The sequence below is a fragment of the Colius striatus genome, chromosome 1 (assembly GCF_028858725.1).
Source record: "Colius striatus isolate bColStr4 chromosome 1, bColStr4.1.hap1, whole genome shotgun sequence".
NCBI classification, from domain to species: Eukaryota; Metazoa; Chordata; class Aves; order Coliiformes; family Coliidae; genus Colius; species Colius striatus.
In genome coordinates this window covers 5,877,858-5,903,806 of record NC_084759.1, presented here as the reverse complement: position 1 = coordinate 5,903,806, position 25,949 = coordinate 5,877,858, and the positions used below count along the sequence as shown (strand labels likewise).

The 25,949-nt window shown below is 39.3% G+C and overlaps 1 protein-coding gene across 8 annotated transcripts in view; it reads right to left on the bottom strand.

Annotated features, from left to right (window-relative positions):
* SYTL2 (synaptotagmin like 2) overlaps positions 1 to 25,949 on the bottom strand; it is a 60,510-nt gene that overhangs the window by 24,089 nt on the left and 10,472 nt on the right. For 5 of the 8 annotated variants that reach the window (XM_061990738.1, XM_061990730.1, XM_061990772.1 and 2 more), the window contains exons 2-6: positions 20,658 to 21,079; positions 7,705 to 7,853; positions 7,082 to 7,217; positions 767 to 839; positions 74 to 173 (exon numbers count right to left, since the gene is read on the bottom strand). In XM_061990738.1, the coding sequence (XP_061846722.1) occupies positions 74 to 173; positions 767 to 839; positions 7,082 to 7,217; positions 7,705 to 7,853; positions 20,658 to 20,758 (559 nt within the window). In that variant the 5' untranslated portion in view covers positions 20,759 to 21,079. Of the gene's footprint in view, positions 1 to 73; positions 174 to 766; positions 840 to 7,081; positions 7,218 to 7,704; positions 7,854 to 14,510; positions 14,611 to 20,657; positions 21,080 to 25,949 lie in introns of those variants that run through there. The other 3 variants (XM_061990755.1, XM_061990788.1, XM_061990779.1) reach the window with 3 other exon arrangements.

Genomic DNA, 25,949 nt, shown 5'->3' with positions numbered 1-25,949 from the left:
TCATGAAAGAAAAAATGGTTTCCGTATAAATCACCAAGAAATTCATTGTCATATGCCAGATAAGCATATTTACCCTTCTTTGATAGCTGAGGTATAGTGGCTGGTGTGTTTTCTGGTTCTTCCCTGTTCAAATTATCTCCTGATGCAGTGGAATTAAATGGATTTCTCCTTTGCTAAAGAGAAGGAATGAATATTTTGATTGCAGTTAAATTGTTACACCAGTACAGCCTTGACAAAAAAAAAATAATGCAAAAGAATTAGTGCAGTGATTTCCTTTGCCTCACTGTGCTGTCCAAGAGTCTGAAAGCATGCCTCTTAAATTGTCTACATGACAAAAACCTAAACAATTTGAAGCAGGGAACTACCATAGGTGCTAGTGATAGCCTCATGTTGTTATTTTTGAAGATACCACCAGCAGAGATAAATCACCAGTTAAAGACACTTGAAAATCCCAACTTGTTGCAAGTTAAATAATTTTATCTCTAATTCTGCCACTTTATATATAGTGGAACACAGCAGGACAACTCTTTTCAGTGGCTGAAGAGGTTGGAAATAAAGTCAAGCACAGACAATCACTGATTGTAGCCATAACAACACTTGAGCACTGAACTTTCAGGAGTTTCCATTATCTCCCTCCAAAACAGAAATAACTGCTTTTTTCCAACTTACCTTTCTTCTTCAAATCTTTAACTATCTTTACCAATGAAGCAAAGAAATGCAGAAAAGGTAAAACATAACTTCTGCTTATATTCAATACCAGTCATACCTTTACTGGTGAGACTGCTGCCTTCATTGGTCTTTCCTCTGGTTTGTCTAACAAAGAGGTTATTGGTTTAGAACTGCAAAGAAAAAGCATTAACAACTTCACCAACTAGGACACTAGTTAAAACCTTTTTGAAAAAGCAAAATAGATTCATTTATACATACTCAAATATAATCCTTTGACACCTGAAGTTTTTTATTTAGCCCGTTCTCATCAGATTTAGAAGCAAATCTCCTTTCCCCGGCAAGGGGATATTCTTGCTGCTTTGTTTCCTTGCTCGTTAAACAAATCAGTGAGGCTTCTACTTGGCATGACAGGAACCATGTTTTTTATATCTTCCAAGATTATTGAGCAAGTTTTATGTAAACACAGCCACTCTTCAAATAATATCAGTGTTGCCATCTCCATTCTTGTCCTACTTCTAGGACTGAAATAAAAGTGTCGGAAAGTGCCAAAACCCGATAAAAATAGTTTTGTGAAGTGTAAAAGTCAGAAAAATCAGGAGTCCCATCATCACTATAGCAGAGATGTGACATGTCACAGATGACAACACATCCCCTCAGAGGTACAGCTTATAAGCTATTCTTGCAATTAAGATGTGGTTTGATATCATAAATGAAGAAAATTATTACTTGTGAGCCTGACTAAGTATAGGCCAGGTAAGAAGTTAAAACAGTTAGAAGAGACAGCTCCTCCATTATATCAAGAAATATTTAATCTTTTTGCAGAATAATGCAAGGTTTTTGGGGTTTTTTCCCCCCAAACAAGCAGATTTTTACAATTTGAGTTTATATAAACATCTCAGATATTAAAAAGCATTTGTTTTTTTGAAGGTGGAAGTCAAGACATGGATTTAAACATGGTCTTTGCAAAACACCACATTCATTTTCTTAACTTTATATAGGAAATGCTGGCATTAACCAATTTGCATGTTTATGATTTTAAAGATGAGGGAAAATTAATATCCTCCAAGTAGGAAGTAGAACCGTGGGCTGGGATGGAAAGCAATTACTATGGTTTTTCTAAAATAGAAAGAGATTCCAATACTGAATATTTCTTTGGTCAATGATCTTTGGTATGGGTGAAAAGACTTTCAGATGATGATTGGTAAGTAGCAGAGCCATGAGACAAAGTTTTTGAACTAGATGATGTCTAAAAGTCCCTTCCAACCCCTACCATTCTATGATTCTTCTGGGGGCAGATGTAGTATCTCAGGACAAGAAAACAACTCCCAGTTCTCATCAAGTTGCAGTTTCAAACAGAAGCTACCTCCTTACATTGAAAAAAGTCTCTCAAATCAAGTAACTGGCAACAGCCTGCTCTACTGAGGAGAAAGCAACTGTCCCATCTTCTCCAGGATGCAGTATGGTTAACCTCAAAGTTTAGTAAAAAAACCCTCTAGCAGACACCCTTGCAAAACTACTGGCCTCTGGACTGCTAAATGTGTCTGAGAAGTGATAGTACTCCCATTTTACAAATGGAAAAAACATCATTATGGGGAAGGTAAGACAACACAGGAATGAGCAGCCTCAACACAAGACTAGGAAAAAAAATACCCATTTCAATCTGAGCTGTAAACTTCTATATCTCTTCCTTGTTCCTTTGGTTGAGCACTACCTGTAAGAACTATACCACCATGCACAGTGATATAAAATTGAGGTATGAGATGATCTTTTAATGGAAATTAGTCCTGTGCTGTGGAATCTCCTTCTCTGGAGACCTTCCAAACCCACCTGGGTGAGCTCCTGTGTGATCTACTCTACATAGCCCTGCTCTGGCAGGTGGGTTGGACTAGATGATCTATTGAGGTCCCTTCCAACCCTTGAGATTCTGTGAGTAAAGACAACCCAGCTGTTCTATTTCAACACTAACAGCACCAACTTCTTATATGCACACACCTGGTATAACAGACTGCTATTTTTCTCTGATCCTAAATAGAAAAATATCTAGTATTCAAAGAGGTCAATATTGCAACTTTTAGTTTCTTTTCAAAAATATGAGTTCACATTACAGTTTTTAACTTTAGTTTTAAATGCATTAAATGTTTTAAATGAGGCTTCATATGGAGTACTGTGTCCAGTTCTGGGCTCCTCACCTCAAGAAGGACAGGGAAGTGCTGGAGAGAGTCCAGCACAGGGCCACCAAGATGATCAGGGGAATGGAACATCTTTCATATGAGGAAAGGCTGTGGGAACTGGGGCTGTTTAGTCTGGAGAAGAGGAGACTGAGGGGAGATCTTATTAACATTTATAAATATCTAAAGTGTGGGTATCAGGAGGTTGGGACATCCCTTTTTTCCTATAGTAGATAGTAACAGGACAAGGGGTAATGGGATGAATTTGGAACACAAAAAGTTCCACTTAAATACAAGAAAAAACTATTTCACTGTTCAGGTGAGGGAGCCCTGACACAGGCTGCCCAGAGGGGTTGTGGAGTCTCCTTCCTTGGAGGTCTTCAAGACCTGCCTGGACATGTTCCTGTATGACCTGATCTACGTGACCCTGCTTCTGCAGGGGGGTTGGACTAGATGATCTCTAAAGATCCCTTCCAACCCCTACCATTCAATGACTCTATGATATATTTAAAGAAACTTTGTTCTGCTGAGCTGGAGTTTGTGTTCTAGCTTTTATAAAAACACAGGCTCAAGTGTTTTAAGAGCACCTGTGTGCTCCTGCTCTGTGTCTCATCTACACTCTCGACTACCCAGTAGAACAAACATTCTTTTTTTTTTTTTTCTTTTTTATTTTTTTACAGTGTAAGTCACACATTCTTCAACCTTTTGCCCATTTTAAACAAGGAAAATACTGTTATGGAAGCTGGGATGTAAGAAACTGGTAAGACATTCTTCAGTTCGCAGTTTTTACAGGTAGAGAGGTAACTTTCAATCTCATTAAACACATATAAACACAATCCCATCATGTTTTCATGCAATGCCATTTCACACGTACCATAGAATAATCAGAATTGTTCATTTGGCATTGCACACTGAAAACCTTGCTCTAAAGGAAAAAAAAACAGTAGAGGAAAACCCACCACACCCAGGATCCTTAACTGCTTCACAACAAAGGGTCTGAAAATACGAGTTTACCCTCAATCCATACAGATGGGAAAACTGAACAAATAGTTCCCAGATATGCTGCATTCACAAGCCAAACTGATAAATACACCCAGATTAAAAAACAATCCAGCACTGTAATTCAGCAAAACAAAGAATCACAATGAAGGCCCAAACTCCACACAAACTGGACAGCACTGGACAGGAACCAGGAGGCAACAAGACAAAGGCAGGAGTGGAGCTGGAGGAAAGAGTTATAGATTTGCAGGTATTGTCAAAACAGGCTACTCAGAAATGGCCTCCTTTTCAAAAAAATAAGCTTCCCTGGGCTCATCATGAAGGGTAGAGAACCTGTTGGGTATAAAGCTAGTGCTGTTTAACAGTACTCCATAAAAATGTTCTTCTCTGGGTATCCCAGCACCCTTTTTATTCCAGAAAAGTTGCATGGATTTTAAGAATTAGGGCTTTAGTACAAATTTTCCTCTCACAGAACTCTGGACTCACACTTGTCACCCGTTCAATGTAGGCTAAGAGTGAGCCTAGGGAAGAGAGTAACCTGCAAATCTATGACTTTGAACGATAAAACCCCTTTAACATTGCATTTTCTTTGAGATTCAGCAAATAGACAGATGGTATCACAGAACAGAGGTAATATTGACAGTCTGAGTCACCCTATGAAAAGGTTACACCTTCAAAGGCATCTCATAGACCTGGCCTGTAAAGGCTTTGGTATGCAAGAAAAATGCCCTGGTGATATAATGTTCAAGATAAAAACCAATTGTTCATAGTTCCATTACTGAATTTAGATATTGGGGGTGTAGAGATGAAGATAACTCTTCTAATTTCAGGAATATAATTGTGGCCTGATTTCTGTTTCACTTAGTATGGCAGCACCCTGACTCAATAGCACTTGAGCTGACCCCCAGGGCTGGATTTGACCATCAGCTGTTTACAAACACATCCACCAGAACTGAACTTTCTTCACATTCAGTAAGAATTGTTTTGGTTTAAGATAGGATCCAGAACAAAAACATTCTGGCTAAATTGTCACATATCTTCTGCTCCTAAAGCTCAGGTAGCAGTTTTTCCATTTATTAAAGCCTTCAAAGCCAGTGCTGGCCGGAAGCCCACTCTTAGAGGAACAAAGGGGAAAAGAATCCAAACCCATAAAACTCAAAGCTCTCACAAACCTACCCTTAAAGAAGCACTTTAAACACTTTAAAATATTTTAAAAGTCCACATGTTTCAACCACACGTAGCATTTGGACACTAGAAGCTGTGAAATCACAGCTTGCTTTAGATTAAGAGTCTCATGCTTTAAAGGGAAGATCTTGAGCTATTGGTTTGAGCATAAATGAAGGAGACATACAGACTGATTAATTTCTAATACAGTTTGGAGCAAAGGGCAGAAAAGAGTCCTGGGCAATAATTATCAAACTCTACATGGGTGTGACCTGAAATAAATCATCAAGTCACCTCAAGTTAAAGACCACCATCAAGTTGGTCACATTTGAAATAACCATCTACATGTTCTTAAACTTCATTTTGTTATGTATTTTCGAAGAGGCTGCCCTAGCACTTTTTGAAATTAATTACTCTCTCAATCATATACAATTTGTTGATCTGTAGTGGTAAGAATAACATTATAAGGCTGTACTTCTCTTAAAACATCATAATCTTTTCCTGATGTGCAAGATGAGGTGCAAAGTGTCATAAGAGATATATTGAACAGCAGCATGTCTTGTGCTGTCCATAAAGAAGTCACTGCATAACAATGTCCCCCTACATTCAGTAATGATTAACTCTGTCAGCACTATCACCCAATCTAGGGTAGAGAGGAGCTAAGCTCTTTCTTGCACAGTAAGGATGATAAAGGGTATTTATCACAACTTCCTTTTTTTTTGGAAAGTTTTTAACAAAGCAGTTTATTTGACCTTTTTTCAGCATGCTTTCTGATATCTGTATGACAAATACCCCTTGAGTTCACAGATACATACAGGATAAGAAAGACCAGTAACACAAGCCAGAGTTGTAAAGACTTACACCAACCTTTGGTGCCATTCATCGTGAACAGGTGAGCCCAGTTTGCAGACCACAAGGGTGACAGATTCAACTGTTACTAGATACTCTACAAAAGCATAGTAGGAGACAAGCCTCGCTGCAAAGAAAAAATAGATGATGTGCAGAGAAGAACTTAGAAGACAGGCAAGAAAGTGAAAGGTTACAGAGCTGATCAAGGCACAACCAGAAGTAAATCAGTCATCCCAAGTAGCTACTCTGGCTCTTACCTCCTTGTTCACTGAAAGCACAACAATAGCTACCTGTGTTACACCCAGGTTCTTGTTTCCTTAGTGATGTTGAGCAATCTGGCCATTCAGAGACATTTCATTTCTACCTGCTGTCATTACCCTAGCTGAGAGATCAGCACTTTCCTTTCCAAATGCAGGCCTTCTGAAAGTTTTTCACTCAGCCAATAAATTACTACTTGTAGGCCTTTCAGAGAGAAGACAACTCTCTGAAATCAATTCAGGATATTTCAAAGCAAAATGGAGTTGTTTGAGATGTTTACAGACTTGATATAGTGTGATTTAACATGAAATCCTATGTGGTTCAGAAATTACCTATCATCCAGCTTTCCTGCAACAGCTACAGCCAAGCTGACTGTTTTGCATTACTCTGAATGGAAGCTCCTCCTTTCCAGAAAGAGACTTATTTTTCTTGCTAGAATCTTAGTTTTTCTCGAGTATCCAAAGATTCTGGTTCTTTCCAAACCCAAAAAAAATCTAAAGAGTAATTTCTCAATCTCTGATTCCTTGTATGAGTCAAGCTTACAATTCAGCCTGAATCAATAATCTGGTCTCATCAAGCAACTGAATGAGAAGATGCAGAGGTAATTGTCCACCTATTACTAATTGCAGAGGGCAGTTTGTGGCAAGCCATTCTAACCAGAAAATCCTTGTCTCATTTCTGGAAGCCAGGCTATATTGTAATGTGAGAACACGTGTGAGACCGTTCTATACACTGCTGACAACTTTTTCTTTGAAGAGTTAAGCCAAAGATTGTTCTGCATTTGAATGCAAAACAATTAACAATATACAACTATGACTTGTCAGACTTTCACATCCACAGATTCCTTGAGTGATTCTGAGGAAACACTTGATGACCTTTGATATGAGGCAAGTGCAATGTTTTGGATGGAGTTTACAGTTCACAAGTTTCAGCAGTCCCAATATATACATACTAAGTGTGATTACACAGCTTACCTTGAACTAGATTTCAGTTGTTGTTCTTCTTGATGTTCCACCATGCCATGTAGTTCTGGTGGCACAAAGACTTCTTTATTAACGTTGCTCACCCAGGTGTTCTTTGCTTTGTTTGATTTGTTCTGACTCACTTCACCTAAAACATGAAACAAGAATGTTGTTGTCTCCCATATGGTCACACAGGATTTCTTAAGAATCAAAAGCAAATTGAGTACTTATGGTATCCTTAAAAATAAAAAAAATAAAGATTCAGAGGTCTGAAACTGAGCACACAAAATCTAGGAAATCCATACTAAAGACCAACTTCCTCAATCTCTGATTCTTTGCACATTCCAGGGTAGCTCACAGGGCCTCAAAAATGGAAATGAGAATACAGTCCAGGAGTGCAGAGGGCTTTTAGTCCTATACATAAACACAAGCCAGTCCCTCCTCTTAGCAGCCACCACACAGAACTGTCTCTAATACATGCATTGAAAAATCTTACACTATGAACTATGTGGGAAATCTCTTATTTTTGCATTTGCTCCTTGTAGAGATACCAATATTTTTTGTTTCACAGACAACAGTGTCTGAGGTCAGCTAAGAGCCAGGCTTTACCAAATAAATGTAAACCAAATGCTTACCAAGAGTAGCAGGCTTTCGGCGCATGGAAGCTCGAATAATATCTGCTCCATGTATTTTATCTCTGTGTCTCCTTGACTTTGCTTCATAAAACCACTGGCCACTCATATTCTTTAGCTGAACATCATCTTTGACTTTTTCTGGTAAGTGCCTGGTGGGAAAAAGAAAAAAAGAACTAAATGCAACACACACACAATCTACTTACCTGTGGGAATAGAATAAGGGTCAGGCATGTCTGGTTTTGAAGAGGATGGTTATGTTTTGTTTGTCTTTTGTGAATGCTGTCTCAGCATGATATTTCCATCTTCTAACGTGTTACTCTCCATATTTAATTATGAAGGATGACAATGAGCTGTAGAGGCAAGACCCTCAGAGTAACCCCTTGAGCAGAGACAGTTCTGCAGGTCTCCAGTAACTACAGATCTTAACTTCTTGCTGTCAAAGGCCAGTTTTTCAAAGTTCAAATTGAAATAAGCTAGCAAGGCAGCATAAGAAGTCTGTGACAAAATTAAGTCCATTGCTATTGTGAGGCTCAGAAGATGCCTCTTCAGGTTGTTCATATGGGACTTCTTGTACACACACATTCCAAAAGTGTACTGGAAAGATGGTGCCATTCTTTCCACAGATTAGACAAAAAAAAATCTTTATACAAATATGAGGTCTTACAAAGGAAAATAACATGACATAGAAGAAACAACAAAATAAGTTTGTGCAGTTAATTAATCTACATGTATCCACCACATGAACTGAAGTGATTTTAAATACTCTGAAACAAATTTTTAGTGATTTCTGGCTTCAGGAACACCTTGCTTTTGTGAAATACACTTTAACAGAATGAGGAGTTGCTGTGTGCAATTTGAGAGAGAACTTTCTTTCCTCGGTAGGCATATAACACATTAGGCATACACTTATACATGGCCTGGAGACTAACCTGCAGATCAGGAAAGTTACTACACAGATTTAGAGAGCGCTTAAAACAAACAAAAGTCATGTCAGGCTTTACCTGTCTTCTCCATTTCTATCTTTTTCTTCAACAAACAAGCTAATAACAGAGCCCAGAGGAGAAATCAAAACAAATGTAGTAATTCAGAGACTTTAAGGCTAAACAGAGTCCACTCTATGGTGGGATGGTGCGATCTTCCACAGGCCTGATGGTCAATCATAGAATGGTTTGAGTTGGAAAGGACCTTTAAAGGTCATCTAGTCCAAGCTTAAGCAAGCTCATGTCAGTTTTATATTGAGGGTGACAGAGCACTGGAACAGGCTGCCCAGGGAGGGTGTGGAGTCTCCTCCCTTGGAGGTCTTCAAGACCTACCTGGACATGTTCCTATGTGACCTGATCTAGGTGGACCTGCCTCTGCAGAGGGGTTGGACTAGATGATCTCTAAAGTTCCCTTCCAATCCCTACCATTCTATGAGTTTAGGGGAAATGAACTTCTAGTGTAATCAAGTAGCTATGATTACAGTCATTTTATTCTATATTGCAGATTTCATTGTCAAATACAGACCAACATTCACAGCAGAGGAAGGACACTGAGCCAGTCCCAACCTCAAACTAAGCTAGACCATTCTCACCTATCCTCAATTTCATCTATGTATGGCCAGAAATTAAGAGGCTTATTTGAATGCATCAGCTATTTTAGAATTTGAATACCTAAAGTTCTTTTTGAAAAAAACAGCCAACACTCAGTTGCTCCAAGGTGTGTAAACAACTTCTGTCTCAAATCAGACACATACAGCTCAGGCTGCCAGGAGCTGAGGTCACCATTAGTATTTTTAATGCCAAGATTCAACAGTCCATAGTATTACTGGGCCTTTTACACTCTGGCCCTCCCTCTTGCTTGTAAACCTTTGTTTCTCTAAGAGCCAAAATACACCCTTCTCATCAGCTGCAGGTCTTCCAAGTTGGTGCAGGAGTACAGCAGTAGCTTCCCTCTGTCCTCAAGCAATTATTCAGGTACAAGCCAACTATTTGTTGCTCAGCCAGTTTATGAATGCAGCCAGAAGGAATAGAGGAAATATGGCATGCAAGAACTTTTTACACAGGTGATTGCCTCTCCCTTTCACCTTCTAGCCTATGTGTTATTCACCCTCTCATAACAGATGCTCCTTAGGGGTAGGGACTGGCTTTTCAGCTATTTGTACAGCCTGCAGGGCAGGAGAGCTCCGACTCCAGCTAGTGCTTCAGGGCAGTATGACAACAAATACCAATGGAGGTTCTCTAGCAGGAACTTTCTGAGTCACAGGACAAGTATTCAATTCCCTCACCCTGGTTCGTGCAACCCTTTTACCCCAGACGCTACTCACTCCTTTCCTCTTTGTATTCAACCACTGAAACTAGGGTGTGTGTGGTCACCTGTCAGCTCAGACCAATAAATCACTGTAGAAGTGGACAGGATTCCAGGCCTCTCAGCTGTGTCAGCACCTGCTTGTTGGATTCAGGTCTGTGACTAATTAGCATGAAATAAGTAGGACAGAGACAGAGGCATGGATTTGTCATGGCTCTAGACTCATGAAGTGTCACCCATGGCCAATGCAGCTGTCATTTTGGCTTGAAGTAACTGTCAGGAACTTTGCTGCCACTCCTCTTTGCTGCCTGCAGAAGCTAGTGTACCTGAGGTCCATCAGCTCAAAAGGGCTTCTAGACTTTGGGAGATAACTATGCTTGCTAACAAAAGCATAAACATGCTCTCAATTAACACAAATAACCTGTCTGGCTGAGAGGGCTTGTATGGTAAGAAGTGCCAGAAGCTCACAGCAGCTGACTTAGAAACAACTTTTGCCTTCTCACCACTTGATCTTTGTTAGCATGGCTTACTTATCTCTTCAAGTTAAGTATTTAGCCTCTCAGTTCCATCTTTTGAGAGACTAAAAACAACATAAATATTAAAAATATTCTCCAGCATTCCCAATCCACAGATAAAGCAGATTTCCATTAGCAGAAAGACAACTAGCTCTAGGTCTTGTCAGGGAAAAAAGATTTTAAGAAGCCTGTGTTCACCAAAACATCATGGACTTGTTGCACAAACAGCTGATGAGGTTACAAATGGGAATTTTTACAATGCTGAAATCTCAGGCTCTACTATAAACAGGCCTTAGCAGTAACATCAAATTGCTTGAATCGTATGGACTCGTTTCACTGCTAGATATTAGATTTGGATTGTGGTTTACCTTGAAAGGAATTGTGGAGAAATCAGATTGCAGCTATGGTTTTCCACTGCTATGTATGCCTCCCAGTACACCACAACAGTATCAGAAGGCAACAATTATGTGCCAGCTCCCCAGTCAACAGAAAGGCTAACTAAGTTGTCATTATGTTATTTTCCTCCTGGTGACCAAAGGACTAGTAGGCATCCAAGTTAAGATTCAGATTGCAGGCTCAGCTGCCAAGTTTGCAATTAGGAGAAAACGCAGTAACTACTTTACATATGATGTAAGAGTGTATTTTGGAGTCCCTCAGTGGACAGTTAAAATGCCAATTAGCCCATGTTGCAGTTTTCAGTGTGAAACAGCCTAAAGTTGTAATAAAGCTGGTGCCTGTTTCCTCTATAGGAAAATGAAGGTACATAGTTAAAAGGAATTCACTCTAAAATCCTCTTCTAAAATATACCTGAGTTCTCTCATTACCTAATGTGTTTTTTTTCTATAATGCCTAAGTGAAACATTTTTGATGGCAAGATGACAGATTTTTCATCCCTCTAGGTATTAAGTACATGCAGAAGTACACTGAATATACAAAGCAACTGTCCCTGCACTCTGCAAGCAAACATAACATCCATATATGTATTCATGGGGTTGTCTCTCCCCACCTCCAGAACATCTGATAGAGGGCTACATCACATGGTACCACTGTAAGGCAGGAAATCTGCTCTGATAGAATCAGTCCCTGTTAACCTTCCTGTCAGCAAATCCAGAGTGGTTTATCTGATGCTTTGAAGGTTAGTGTGATAGCTCATTGCATGTTAGTGCAAAGTGATAACAACTCCTGTTTCTTTTTTTGAAGCAACAGTATCCAGCAGTGATACATCCCTGTATCTAAAACTGTTCAATGTCTCCCTAACTCCTTAGTATCTCCCTGATTCCTTCCCTTGTGCCCTGTTTATTCATACTCTGGTTTACAATCTGCCACAGAGTTGCAGGATGTGACAACTGATGTCTTAGTATCTATTGCCTTATTTCTCAATTGACAGCTAAACTGAACTGTTTGGATGGGAGAACCCGTATGGTACATGCACATTCTGGCATTTCTTGGGACAAACTAAGAAGGGATTAAATCAGGGTCTATGTTTAGGGTGTGTGAGACGTCAACGAACCACTCTTAACATGAATAAAGCATTTCAATTACTGGTTGCAAAATAAAGGCTTTTTAAAGCCTGATACTACCAGTTTATCTACAAATTCACTTCCAAACCCTACCTTGCAAATCAAATACCAGACGAGTGGAGATGGTGGAAGGAGAGACACTTTTGAGCATTTAATCCTCAATTCTATTTGCTGCAAGCATAACAGGAAACCAAAACCAACAAAAACATGACAAACTATTTAAGTACTGGGTCACATTCTGAACACAGACAAGATAAACTTTTTGTAGTATCACTCATGCAGGGACAGGAGTAAAAGGTTATTAGACAAGGCACTGTGTCAGACATGCAACTAGATTTTTTTCCCCTCCTCTTTGAGAGTGGAAAACAACCATAAAAGGTTTACAAGGCAAAAGGAGTAATTGTTTAAACATTCCACTTTGCATGAGCATACTTCATGAGTCTATATATTTCTAGATAACACATAGGAAAAAGGTCTGACTTGGCATTTGTTAGAGAACTACACCCAGAATGTTTGTAATGGGCAGTCTCAAGTGGAGAATATGGATTGTAACATCTGCATGGTGTGGCACACGTGTAACTTTCCAAAAAAACAGTTACTATTTGATTGGTTTAAGCAATGAAGCAGTATGATTTTACACTGGTTGAGGGCTATACTAGGAAGAATAAGGCAAATCAATGGAGTTAGACAACCTTTTCCCATCCTTGCCATCATGATAACTCATCACCAACACCTCTTTAATTCTTTCCTTTGGGGTCTCTTTGGATAGCAAGGTTTTGAGTAAGTAGAACTAGGAGGAGGAATGAGAAAAATACAGTCTAATTCCACTTGTAGTTCTGCATGTTCTTCTATTTCATGTCTACTCAGAAGTCTGGGCACATTAGGTCTACTAACAATATCCTGATGAATTAATCTTAGTTAGCATCTTACTTCTGGATCCTTGAGAACTAACTAGGCTTTAGTCAGCACAAATCTTGATGACTAGCAAGACAAACTGACATTTATTCTTAAGTCAAAGGGAAAGACAAACATATCCAGGCGTGGAGCATTAGAATGAATGAGTTACGTGCTCATAGGTATAAGACAAGTCACTTTGGAGAGGAAAAAGTGAAAGCAGACAACTCTGTTGTTCATTGAAATATGGCCTCCACCATAATCTGGAACTAAAACTGTGATCCCTGCTTCAACACTGAGCAAGTATCTGTGAAATACACTGACCAGATTAACCCTGCTATACATCACTTCTCTCCTAAAAGATGGCAACATGTGAGGCATCAGATTGACATGTTATCCTCATGTATACACTGCACTGAAGCCAGAGCCCATCATTTTTATAAGCTTTTCCACTATGTCACCTGTAGTTTTCACTAAGACTTATTCACATATTAGTGGCTGCACTGTTTTAAGTAAGCTTCATTTTACAAATAATATAAATCATAATTAGGCAGTCACACAGAATATGTAACATTTGTTTAAGCATTTCTTACTATGGAAGATTTCTCACTGTGTAAGCTTAACTTTATTCCATTCAGGAAACCTGTAGCAAGACTTTTGAGGTTACAGAGCATAGGAGGTAGGAGTCTCAAGGTCTGTCAGTCTTCACAGTTTCTATAGCTTCTACTTGTTTTGTTTCTACAACAGCCTTACATCATTTAGCTTCTCTGCTTGTTTTAAATGACTTGCATAGAGGCTTCCCAATGGCCTCCCCTCCCTCTTCATACACAGCCCAAGTAAATCTGTCATGGAGAATAATGACAACACCCAAATAAACAACAAAACCTTCACAATGAAGGAGCAGCTATCCTTTCACAATATACTTTTGGTATTAAAATACTGCTGTCCAGGTTGACAGGACAATCTGAACGTGGGGAGGATAGGTTGCTAGGAAGTATGTGCATTTGGTCAAAGGTTCTGCCCAAAAGCAGTGTTCCAAGTATTTTGTAGACTTTAAAAGTAGGTTTATAAGGCATAAAACTAGCCCTGACCAAATGACAACCCATAGGACACATACAAACAACTAAGTGAGCAGAAGAGTCTGCAACATAACTTTCTTCACTGTACCAGCAAGGGCATCTCCAAGCAATTGGTGCTGTGTTAAACAACAGTTTGCATTTTAGGATTTCAAATCAAGACTAATCTACTCTGAAGACAATGGCTTCAGTTTGGCACTCAATAATACAACAGTCCCAGGTACAAACATGTGATAGATCTTACCAAGAGTTTTTTGTGCTGTAGGGAAAACCATACTTACTGGAGGAGTACTCAATTAAGAGGTTAAAAAGCCTTATTAGTTCCTTTAAGCACAAAAAATAAGTTCACTAGCTATTCCAAACACGCATAATTTAGTCAAACAATCCATCTACTACTAGTAGACAAGTTATCAATCAGTCCTGGGAAAAGGTATCAGCCCAGATTCCAGCATAGTCCAATGCTGCATCTATTAACCTAGACCAATAAGTAGAGTCTCTTCGCTAACCCCACTTACCTCATCAGATTAAGAAGAAAAGAGCTCTGCTTTTCTTACAGGCTCTTCACATATGGGCTGAGACCAAGGCAAATAACTGTTACTGTGGTGTGATGAGCGTGGCAGAAATCAGAGAGGATGCAGAAAAGGCTTCTGGAGGGTATATACCCCCTTATTTTTTGGTTTGTCAAGTGCCAAATGAAAACTTCAGCAAAAAAAAAAAAAAGGAGTTTTCTCAGAACAGGGTGGGTTTGGTTTGGTTTTCTTAGAAACTATATCACTGGAGAGCAACAACCATCATCCCTACCAAACTCACAGTCATTCTTATGTCAGTTGGCTTCGTTAAACAGGATAAATGGTAGTGTTATGTTTTTTTAGAGAATAAAATTACTGTATTTCCCAAACACTCAGTGTATTTTCAAAGCTACATTTGGTGCTGAGCAACATCCAAAAGACATGAGCTTATCCTTTTCTGCCCAGACAGGAGCTTCTCACAGCCCAAAGAATGTTCTCATCCAGATAGATTTGTTTAAGTACTCACATACACAAGAAATCAGCAACTACAAGTGCCACTTGATACCAAGTGTCTCAGAAACCTTGCCTCATTCACACATTAAACCAAGCATTTAAAAAAAAATAACTATTTTAAAACTGCTAAAGCTAAGGAATGAAAAAAATTAGACCAAGTTCCATTTACTTAAGAAAAGGTTATTGTTGATTTGACATTCCACTCTGTCTTTGACAAGGGGAAATGCCTCCCAGCTGCTTTTATCTTAGACAACCACTACACAAAGCCAAGCAAAGGAAGGAAGGAAAGTGTGGGCAGCAGGCAAGCATAGTCTCATCCTCAAGCTCCCTTGGGGGAGTACTCCACAGTGTGCTGGAGCTTTCTTCTTCTACCTAGCTAGAAAGAAATATGTCAACTAAGGGCATGAGGAAATAGCTTACAAGATGTCCCTGGTGTAGCTGAAGGCCATCTCCAAGCACACACTCTCATGTATACACTTTGACCATCAGGACGTTATACTTACTAACAAGTAAACCACTTAAAAGTTAGAGAAGTCTCTGGTACAACTGTTAGGCACAGGTCTATGATTTCAGAACTAATTATAAAAACAGCACCAGTTTCAATTAATAACAATTTCTATTTCTTCTAGAATTTGTCTGAGAAATGTGTTTTTTACTTATCCCTGAAGGTAGAGTTAATTTCAGATTTAAAAGCTTTGCTAACATTGTAAGCAAACTCTTTGTGGACACAAACATATGACCTACAAATGCAAGAATTAGACATGCTGCAAAGCAAGTTGAAGTTTTTGAACACATTTTTGCAAGAGATTTAGCTTTAGAAAGAGCCCTAAGGTATCATATGGCAGTGAGAAAGTGTGTTAGTACAAAATTATGAAGTTATTAATAGATGCCTAGTTACCCTACTACAGACCCTACCAAGCTGCCACAATCATCTGAGTGGATACTCAGATGAGATGAGGGATTTTCATCATAGAATCATAGAATGGTAGGGTTGGAAGGGACCTTTAGAGATCATTTAGTCCAATCCACCTGCAGAAGCAGGGTCACCTAGATCAGGTTGCATAGGAACATGTCCAGGCAGGTCTTGAAGACCTCCAAGGAAGGAGACTCCACAACCTCTCTGGGCAGCCTGTGCCAGGGCTCCCTCACCTGAACAGTGAAATAGTTTTTTCTTATTGGAACTTTTTGTGTTCCAGCTTCATCCCATTACCCCTTGTCCTGTTGCTAGATATCAAAGAAAAAAGGGACCAACCTCCTGACACCCACCATTTAGATATTTGTTAATAAGATCCCCCCTCAGTCTCCTCTTTTCTAGACTCTAGAACATCATCTCTATTTTCTCTAGAATTCATCTCTAGAACACTGGAAAAAATATCCTAGAGACAGATTAGGAGAAATGGGTAAATCTTTTCAGAAATTAGAAGATTATCTTTGATGGCACCTCTAACTCTATCTTCCATCAGTCCTTTAAACTTGAACTGGCACCCATGTTCAATATCTGCTCCACCAGGAGCCTTGCCTCTGTTAAATCATAGAATGGTAGGGGTTGGATGGGACCTTTAGAGGTCATCCAGTCCAACCCCCCTGAAGAAGCAGGTTCACCTAGATCAGGTCGCATAGGAACATGTCCAGGTGGGTCTTAAACACCTCCAAGACCACTCCACCTAACAGAGGAGTATTTCATGAAGATTTTAAGAATGTCATTTTCACACTACAGCTCACTCCAATACCCTGTTTTAAGTAATAACACAATGAAACCCTTCCTTCTGATAGTCTACAAGAAAAGGAAAACTGAAGAGGATATCTATTGAATATGGCCACAACCAAAAAGCCATTTCCACTAGGGTTTCAACAGCTCTCACTGAACACTCTGAGAAAGGTTAAGAGTATGTAGGACCCAGTAGAATCAGACCCCTGAAGCTTTCTCTGTTTTTTTACAACACCACACCACTGTATGTATTAAAGGGGTTTGGCACACCACGGTCACCACCCACCACACAAACAAATCCACATCACAATTTCCCCTATCATTAGCCTCCTTCAGTTTACACAAGGAGCAAACAATCTCAAGCACAGCCCACAGCAGCGTTGCCAGGAGGTTCTGCTGGGAAGGGCCAACAGCCACAGCAGGGTACCCTGTCACAAAGGCAACCACAACAGCTTTCTGCCTCAGACACACTGGTGCCAGAGGCCAGCCATTCCACCACAGAAGAGTCACCCAACTACAATCCAGAACTTCAGATATATTTCTGTTCCACGTTACTGTCTCCAGAAAGGGCCTGAAACTGTGTTAACTCCACACTATACAACTACAAAGAGAGTTAGAGGCTATGTTGAAGCTCTGCTGGGAAATTAAATTATATGCTTAGACCACTCTTTTTTTTCAATACCTAAAACCCAGCTGGAGCAGAATACGGACAACAGTAACAGAAAAAATAATCAGCAATATGCTGAATAACAGCTTCCAGTCTTGACAAGCTGTCACTCAGCTCTTCCATTTTACTCCTTTTTCCCATCCCGAGAAACACTATCATTTAGTGAGGAAAGGCTGCAGGAACTGGGGCTGCTTAGTCTGGAGAAGAGAAGAATGAGGGGAGATCTTATTAACATTTATAAATATCTAAATGGTGGGTGTCAGGAGGTTGGGACATCCCTTTTTTCTATTGTAGCTAGCAACAGGACAAGGAGTAATGGGATGAAGCTGAAACACAAAAAGTTCCTCTTAAATATAAGAAAAAAACTATTTCACTGTGAGGGTGAGGGAGCCCTGGCACAGGCTACCCAGAGGGGTTGTGGAGTCTCCTTCCTTGGAGGTCTTCAAGACCTGCCTGGACATGTTCCTATGCAACCTGATCTAGAGGGACCTGCTTCTGCAGGGGGGTTGGACTAGATGATCTCTAAAGGTCCCTTCCAACCCCTACCATTCTATGATTCTATGATTTAGGCACTGTCAGCAGCTTCTTTGGAAATGAAACAGAGAGGAATCTTCTTGCCCTAGGAATAAAAAAAAGATGCAAAGTCTTTTGATTGCCTTGCACCACACCCTCTTGCCATTTGAGATTTCTTCATCAGCCTTTTGCCCATGAGATGAAAACATCAATATCCCCATTCCTTTGGGACTGACCTCAGCAGAAGTCAAGGAGGAAGCAGGCATTCTGTTCCCAAAATGATGCTGTTCCTAATATAACCACCCCAATTCAGATCAACAAAACAGGAGCCGCAGGATGAGGCAAACAGCTGTTACAGCACTCAACAGACCAAGAATTAAAGCAGACTGCTAAGGAGGCTGTGTGTGCCAGTTTAAACAGTCCAGTTTTACTACAGATAAGCAATATTAGGAGCTGTTCACAGAGGAGGGATTTCATCAGGTGATTTGTAATATTCCACTAGGAAGTTGCTTAAAGAGGATTTTGTCATGTTACCAGTTTGCCCATGCTCCAGTAATACAACACACAGACTTCATAGACAGATCAGATTCTTAAAACACCTTTCAAACCTCAGAATTTATTCTAGAGGGAAAAAGATCGTGCTAAAGGCTTCCATTATATACATATACAAAAAACACTGTGTCGGAATGTGATGTTTGTATTATGACATTCAATCCCAGCTCTTGGAGTCTTCCAGGTCTACAGGGCTGTAGAATTCAAACCAAGATATTCTATCTCCTTGGGTGAAGGTATAATTCAGGTAGTGTTTTAATACATAGTATATAATAAGCAAACTCCGTGTGCCACATCTATGCAGGAAAATATGGAAGCTTACATCTAAAACAGCTTCTCAGGAGTTATAATATTCAGAAGAAACCAGAAGAGACGTGTTATTGTAGAAAAAAACATGCTGATTACAGGCTGCTCCAACCTGCAGTCCCTTGCATTTTCCACCACACCCTCTTGAACTAGAATTACAAATGACAAAAGCAAAGTTAGACAGACAAAAATAATTGTTGACAGCCCTTTCAGACCACCACTGAGTGTGGTTTTTTGATTTTTCTGTTCCTGGAAAGTTTCCTTTCTTCAGATACTGTTTTCAAACTCACATCTACAATTACTTTCCCTAAGGACTTTCAGATCTTGTTCTGTTGTACCATTCCAAGATTACAGTCAGTACTTTTTTACCTACAGTAAAGAAAAAAAACACACCTATTCTGTTACAGGAATGTCAGTTTTCTGTCTCTTCAAAATTATGTGGTGAAAACCTCTCATCATTAAGGAATCTCCTCATCTCATATTATGATAGTGAGAAAAAAAAATTGGAATACTGCCTATAATGATTTTACCTTCAGTGAAACAAATACCTTAAGAGGAAAAGCCCTTCAAACCAGAAGCTACTGGTTTGCCCTTTATTGCTCTTAGACTGAGAGGAAAAAGTAGAATAACTGACCATACGTTGACCAAAAAAGACTGCACAAGCATCCACAGCAAAATAGACACTGCTCTTGGGGTAAGTGGCAGGCTGCTGTGTCTTTTGCACAGTAAGGGATGCCCATACAGAGGGCATGTGTCAAAAAAAAATCCCCACTTTTCTCAGTAGAGAAGCATCAGAGATGCATCATGGTTTGAATCATTCCAAAACATTTAAATAGGAAAATAAACATCTTCATGAGGAACATCACAAGGAGAAATAATCCTAGAGAAGCTTACTGAGCCAATGAAAGTAAATCCTGCCTTAGCAGAAACCTGTAAATATTTATTTGTGATAAATACTTTGATCTTTCACCATTTAAGGCTCCATTTTTCACTATTTGGCGCTTATCCTTTTGTGTACCTTGTAATGGACAACCTTTTTCTCCCCTGTGAAGAAAGTTAACTACTAAAATCCTCATTCTTGAGCAGGTAGCTACCTACATTAGCTGAAACAACTATTTGATTGCTATTTATACCTATGTAGATGGCTTTCTCAATGTTATCTGGGCAACACTGCTTTCTACACGTGCATTTCTATTCATGGCAGTTACCTTAGTAATACCCCTATGAAAATCTCCCAGAGCACAAAACACTTTAGAATATCACATTTCTTCATTTATATATTTTTTTCTCCTTTCATTTATTAAACTTTTATTAAACATTTTTAATACCAAACATTTGTGACACCAAAAAGAAAACAGGGAAGAATTTTCTGCTTTAGCCACTGGTAGCAACGATTTCTTGGCAACAGAACATAGCACCAGTACGTCCTCCAGACTGCAGCTCCAACGCTCCATATATTTGTGGTGTAACTCATTCAGACACGTTACTGACTGCATCCATACTGGCCTCTTTGTGTGGGGCAGTAGTGCTTCTTTTGAATCAAATCCCCACACACACTCATGCATTAGTCCAGTTCACAGAGGTTTTGATACTTGCAAACTGAATCCTTCTCTGAGGAAATCAAGCCAGATATGTACCAGGTGTGCTTGGCCTCTTAAAGAATTATAAGGGTCCAAATCAAGAATTAGTCTTTTGGCTAGTAATGAATCATTTGTGTAGTAGAGGCCTTTCATGCAGAGACTATGCTAAATCTAGGCTGCAGTGAAAATCTCCAAACCACATATATGGAACATGGGGCCCCCTGTAGCAACTCTTTATCTACTCCTATGCTCTGACAAACTCAGTATATGAACTGTGTAGGTCTAAGGACAACCCAGGGCACTCGATCCCTTACCTGACTCTCTCTTCTTCAGCTCTTTTAAGCTCTGCATCCCGTTGCAGGACCTTCATTATTGCCTCTTGTTCCTCCTCTGTTAGGAAGCTTAGGTCAATCATCTTGTTGCATGTGTAGGGGCTGATAAAGTGTCCAGGAAAATCTTAAATCCTGATGAAGAGGATAGCCTTACAGTCTGCTTTAAAGGTATAGAAAAGAGGTCTTTTTCAGCAGGCACTGAGAAAACTGGACCAGGTTACAATCAGCAGTTTAGAGTCCCAAATGTTGCTTTACTGCAGTAGAGTATGTGCATGCTTCCCTAGATGACAGACTTTTGGGGAAGTGTTGCATTCCTGTTGGCCATTCTGCTTGCCTGATGTCTTCTCAGCTGGTCCTCTCAGTAACCCAGTACATCCAGCGTTTAAGAGCAAACAAAATATCCCCTAAAACAGAGACAAGGAAGAACAAGCTGTAATATCAGGGATCAGGGAAGTAGATTATGTATGCATTTTTAATTAAAAGAAACAAGTTTTTCAATGTGATTAAACTACTTTGTGAAGTTCAAATGGTCACTTCAAGTCAAACCTGTTCTACAGGCCTCTTGAACAAGATGGCCATAAAAATGCATTTCTTTCCAATATGAGAACTCACACCCTAAAACATAGATTCAAGTGTCATTCAAATGACATTATAAAATAGGTGCATTTTAAGCTGTCTTTTAAGTCAGTAGAATAATTTGGAGGAAAGGGAAGGGGAAAAATATATTAAAAAAGAAATCAAGAACACAGCATTTGTTTTTTAAAAAAAAAGTCATGTGTAGTCACAAGTGTTGATGTTATATTTGAGGGCACACAAGAAATCTGTGTCTATGGCTATAATATATAGAAAGAGAAGAGTCAGGCAAATTAGCTACTGTTCACAACCACAATTCAAAGGAAAGCAGCAGAAAGAGTGAGGCTGCTCAACATGACCCCCGGGTGTTCACCTTCTGCCAGTATAGACTTGGATCATATCTCTGAACTTTCTTGGCAAGGACTAGAAGTTGGGTTTTATTTATTTAAAGAAAGATTATCTTGAATCCCATGAATAGCAGACTTAAAGGGGAAAAAAAAAAAAGGCCCAGCTGCTTGGGCTAAAACTAATGGGCTTGCTGTGCTGGTTTACTTATTAATACATTTCCAGGACACTATTTTTGGCAAGTCACCAACCAAATAGAACAAAAGAATCATCCCATAGGACAACCCACTGAACTTTTGGACCCTACTCCACTCCTACAAAACTGTGTGCCTTGCCTTCCCCACCTGTCTTCCCACTGAAAGACTTCTAAGGCTCTGGTCTCCTGGAAGGTAAAAGAAAAGGCAGCAGCCATCACAAGCCCTGAAGGAAAACCCCTGAGGAAGCCATCAGAACCTTGTCAAATGTAATATATTGTCTCAATGAGAGGAGACTGAGGATGTGTTAGAGGAATTTGTATGCTCCACTTCCACATTCTTTGGGAGCATGTTCTGAAATTCTGCAATGTAGGACTTCGTCTTCCATTTGTAACAAAAATGTGTAATCAGTCATAAAAGCTTCTCACATGCAACTCTGAATTAAAACCAACCTGTTTAAGAGATTATTTCTTCAAAATCCTCTTCTCAAATGGAAATTCTACAACAGACTTCTGACCTGCTCAGGTACCATGTTTGCAAAGTCTTTTTCTTACAATAAGCCTTTTAAACTTTCTAAAAGCTGATAGATGGAGTCAGAATTGCTATGCTGTTCTTATTTACCTTGAGGTCAAAGAGAAGGGAAACATTTGAGTCATTTCCCTTTTCATTGTACCAGTCCCTGATTTGGGAAGGAAAGTTAGGGTAGCTGTGGTCTCCCCAGGCTGCAATACCACTTAATTTACAAGATATAAATGTAACTTATACTCACAAAATATAGTGTATAATTATGTGAGGAATATGATCCCATGTAGACCTAATCATTGTCCTACAGAACATATAGAATAAATGCAAAATAATCTCTATGTAATCGTCTTGAGCATCTAGAAATAAGAGTCATGCAGTATTGTAGCCTCACTGTTTCATCCAAACCAAATGGCAGCTATAAGCAATAATTGAAAACTTTTGTTTATCTCTGTTTTGTAGACCACGGTTACAGTTGTCCAAAAATCCAGAAGATTATTCACCTACAAGGCAATCCCAACTGTCAAAGACAAAAATCTTCTCTTCAAAAAAAACTCAAGAGGAATAAAGAAGGAAGTGGGCAAGGGGCCTACAGGGGAAAGTCAGTTGCATCTAGAGTAGTCTCTTAGAGTTTCAAGGTAACAGGTCCATGGATGTAATGAAGCCAGAGAAAAATAAATAGCTTTAATTTAATGTAAGCCTCAAAAGCATTCCTAGTGACAAATCTGGGGACAGACAGAAGAGAAGCAGATGTTGTTGTTGGATGGGTCTTTATTAGGCACCGCAACACTCTAGGTTTGTGTGTGTCTGTCTGCCCAAGGCCTTTGCAATCTGACACTGCCATCTGGAAGACAGAATACCAACATCCTATTGATCTAATGAGCACTAAAATCATGTAACAAGTCATGGGGCTTTCTTCCTTGGCCACAGAGTTCAACCATGAAATGAAAACAAGATATTGGCACTGGCACTACTCAAAGTGAAACTTCATCTCTACAGGTAACAACATTTCTTACAGATGCGGAAGGCAGCTGCAGCCACATTAATGATTATCCCTCCCACAACCCCAACACCTAGCAGCTTTCTGTTTATGTTTGGCTCTCATATTTATCTTCTCCATCATTCTAATTTTGACTGTATTCCATGAGGTTGATCAGTATCTCAAACAATCTGCCCCCTGTGATTTTATCTTTAGAAAATTACAGCTTTATAGTTAGGCAGAAGTAAAAAGTGCTTACTATAGAGCTACCAACAAACATAACATCCTAAATCTGTTGAGGATCTATAAAAGTACACCTTCAGCTTATGAATAAGTATGGACAACTGTTTTGGCTGTCACATGGAAACTTTTTACATCACCTTGCTAATCCCAAGCCCTGGATGCTGACTTGATGGCATGTGCACTACTGGCAACAGGCACAGAAGCTTGTATGGCAAATAATAAAACCTACACAGCTCTTAAATGGAATTACTGATTTTTTTCATGCAAATCCAGCAAGTTTCTTGCCTCAGGCCAGTCAAGTCTTAAGAAAGCTGTTGTGGGAATACCACCTTACAATGTCTTTGTCTTTAAAGAAGGCTGAGGGAAGAAGCATTATTAGATTCATTAGATTCATTTAAAATTCTAAAGGAAAGGGTTGGACAGCATCTACAAAACAAGCTGCAGGCTTTGCTGACGTCTCTCAGTATACAAATTAATAAAACTAGTGGAAGTAGAACTTCAGATCTCCCCAAATGAGCAACAGTTTGCAAAGGCTGACTATCCACACAGGCTGTGGGAACTCACAGCAAGCTGCACTACACCTCCCAAGTAGCAGCACTGTGTAGAGCAGTTTCTGCAGCTAAGGTTGCACTCTCACTTTTTCTTTAAAATCAGGTGCAAGACATCACCAATCCTGGCAGGCTCTTAACCATTTTTTTCGTGGTAAATATCATACAATATGGTTCCACAGTTCAAAGCTGTGTTTTCATAAGATGAACATATTTACTATGTCTGGGTTAACTGGAACACATTCCCCTCCTAGCTCTTCAGAGAGCTCTATGTGGATTCTGTTCTACTGATCAACTTGCACATATTTTGTATTCAGATTTACGTGGTATTATATTAGCTGGTTTTGCTCTCATCCTAGATTGTGATTACAAGCTTCCCCAGTCTTCAGTAGTGCAGTTGAGATCCTTTGGGTTCCTTTGCAAAGCTAAACAATATAATGCTTCAGTTAAGGTATGTCTGAGTACCTGAAAAACTGGCCCCTGATCTCACAAGATAAGCAGTTGAGAAAATTAGCAATAATCAGTTTAGCTGTTTGGGTTTTTTCTCCCTTTAGTGTGTATCACCCATATAGTGCCAATGATATCACAATTAACTATGATAACAACTCTTTAGTCATTGAAACTACAGCAGTCACAAATTGAAACCAGAAGAGTTTTTAGTTTCTGCATAAATACAAAAACCTTTTTCTGTCCATGATGCACTCTGACAACCTCATGAGACCAACTGGTACAAGTTACTGCAAAGCTGGCTTTCTGCAAAAAGCTGTAAGCACAGGTTCCAAGTACAAACTGCTGGCTTAGAGTATACTCCCCATTTTAAGACCTAAGGCTAATCAAAACATTAAAATATAATAATCAAAGCCTTCCTCTACTTCAATTCACCCACTACCATCACCTCAATTCTTTTTTTTGTCCATTCTTTTTATCTTAAAAGCCCCTATACATGCCATTGCAAGTCCAATGGGAAGATTTCTTTTGCTAGGAAAGATTTCAAGCCTAAGTTTCAAATAAGACTGAAAGATCCATATCAGACTGATGCAATCACATGAATGATAGAAACACCACATTGACAAATTTCTAGAGGAAGGTTGTCATGTGCTGTAGTGTAACATTCGTTGGGTCTTCAGATATTTAGCTTTTAATTTTTCTTAAACCTTAAATTCAAGTGAAACCACATAAAAATCTCCCTTCCACAAAAAAATCTATTCCCTGTAATAAACAGAAATATGAAATTATGTTTTTGTGTAAATCATGCATGAAAGCTTCTGTGTTTTGGCAATAAAAGAACCAGAAAGAGATACAAAATGTAGTTTCTCACACACACTCAAGCCACTCACAATTTCCAAATGCTTTAAGCCAGGCATTCATCCAAACATTTTGTCTTAAAAATTTCTCAAAACCTCTCAGGCAGTTATACACTTCAATTCATGTAAGTAAGGCTTTACATTTCTCTAGAACACAAGTCATAACAGAAAGAACCTTGTCTACAAACTTGTTTAACCCACAGAGAGCTGTTTGCCACCCTACCCACTCCCCCTCCTGCTTTCTCCCAAGTAAAAACAGGGAAAGTTAATTCAAAAACTGCATTCCAAACATTATGAGATATCACATTAAGAGGTACCACAGCCAAAGTTTAGACGTTACAGTTTTTATTCAGTGCATACCTATGGGATACAATGAGGGAGAGGCAAGGAAGAGGTTGGAGTAGTTTGTCGTGGTTGACATTAAGTTCATCAACAAGATCAGAAAGCAAATAGCAAAACCTCAGTCAGCTGTTCCATCCAAATAAACAAGGTTTCCTTTTGCATGAAGAAACCTCATCATGTCCTAAATTTACATTGCAAAACTAACTTTCAAGTGTTCCTTGTAC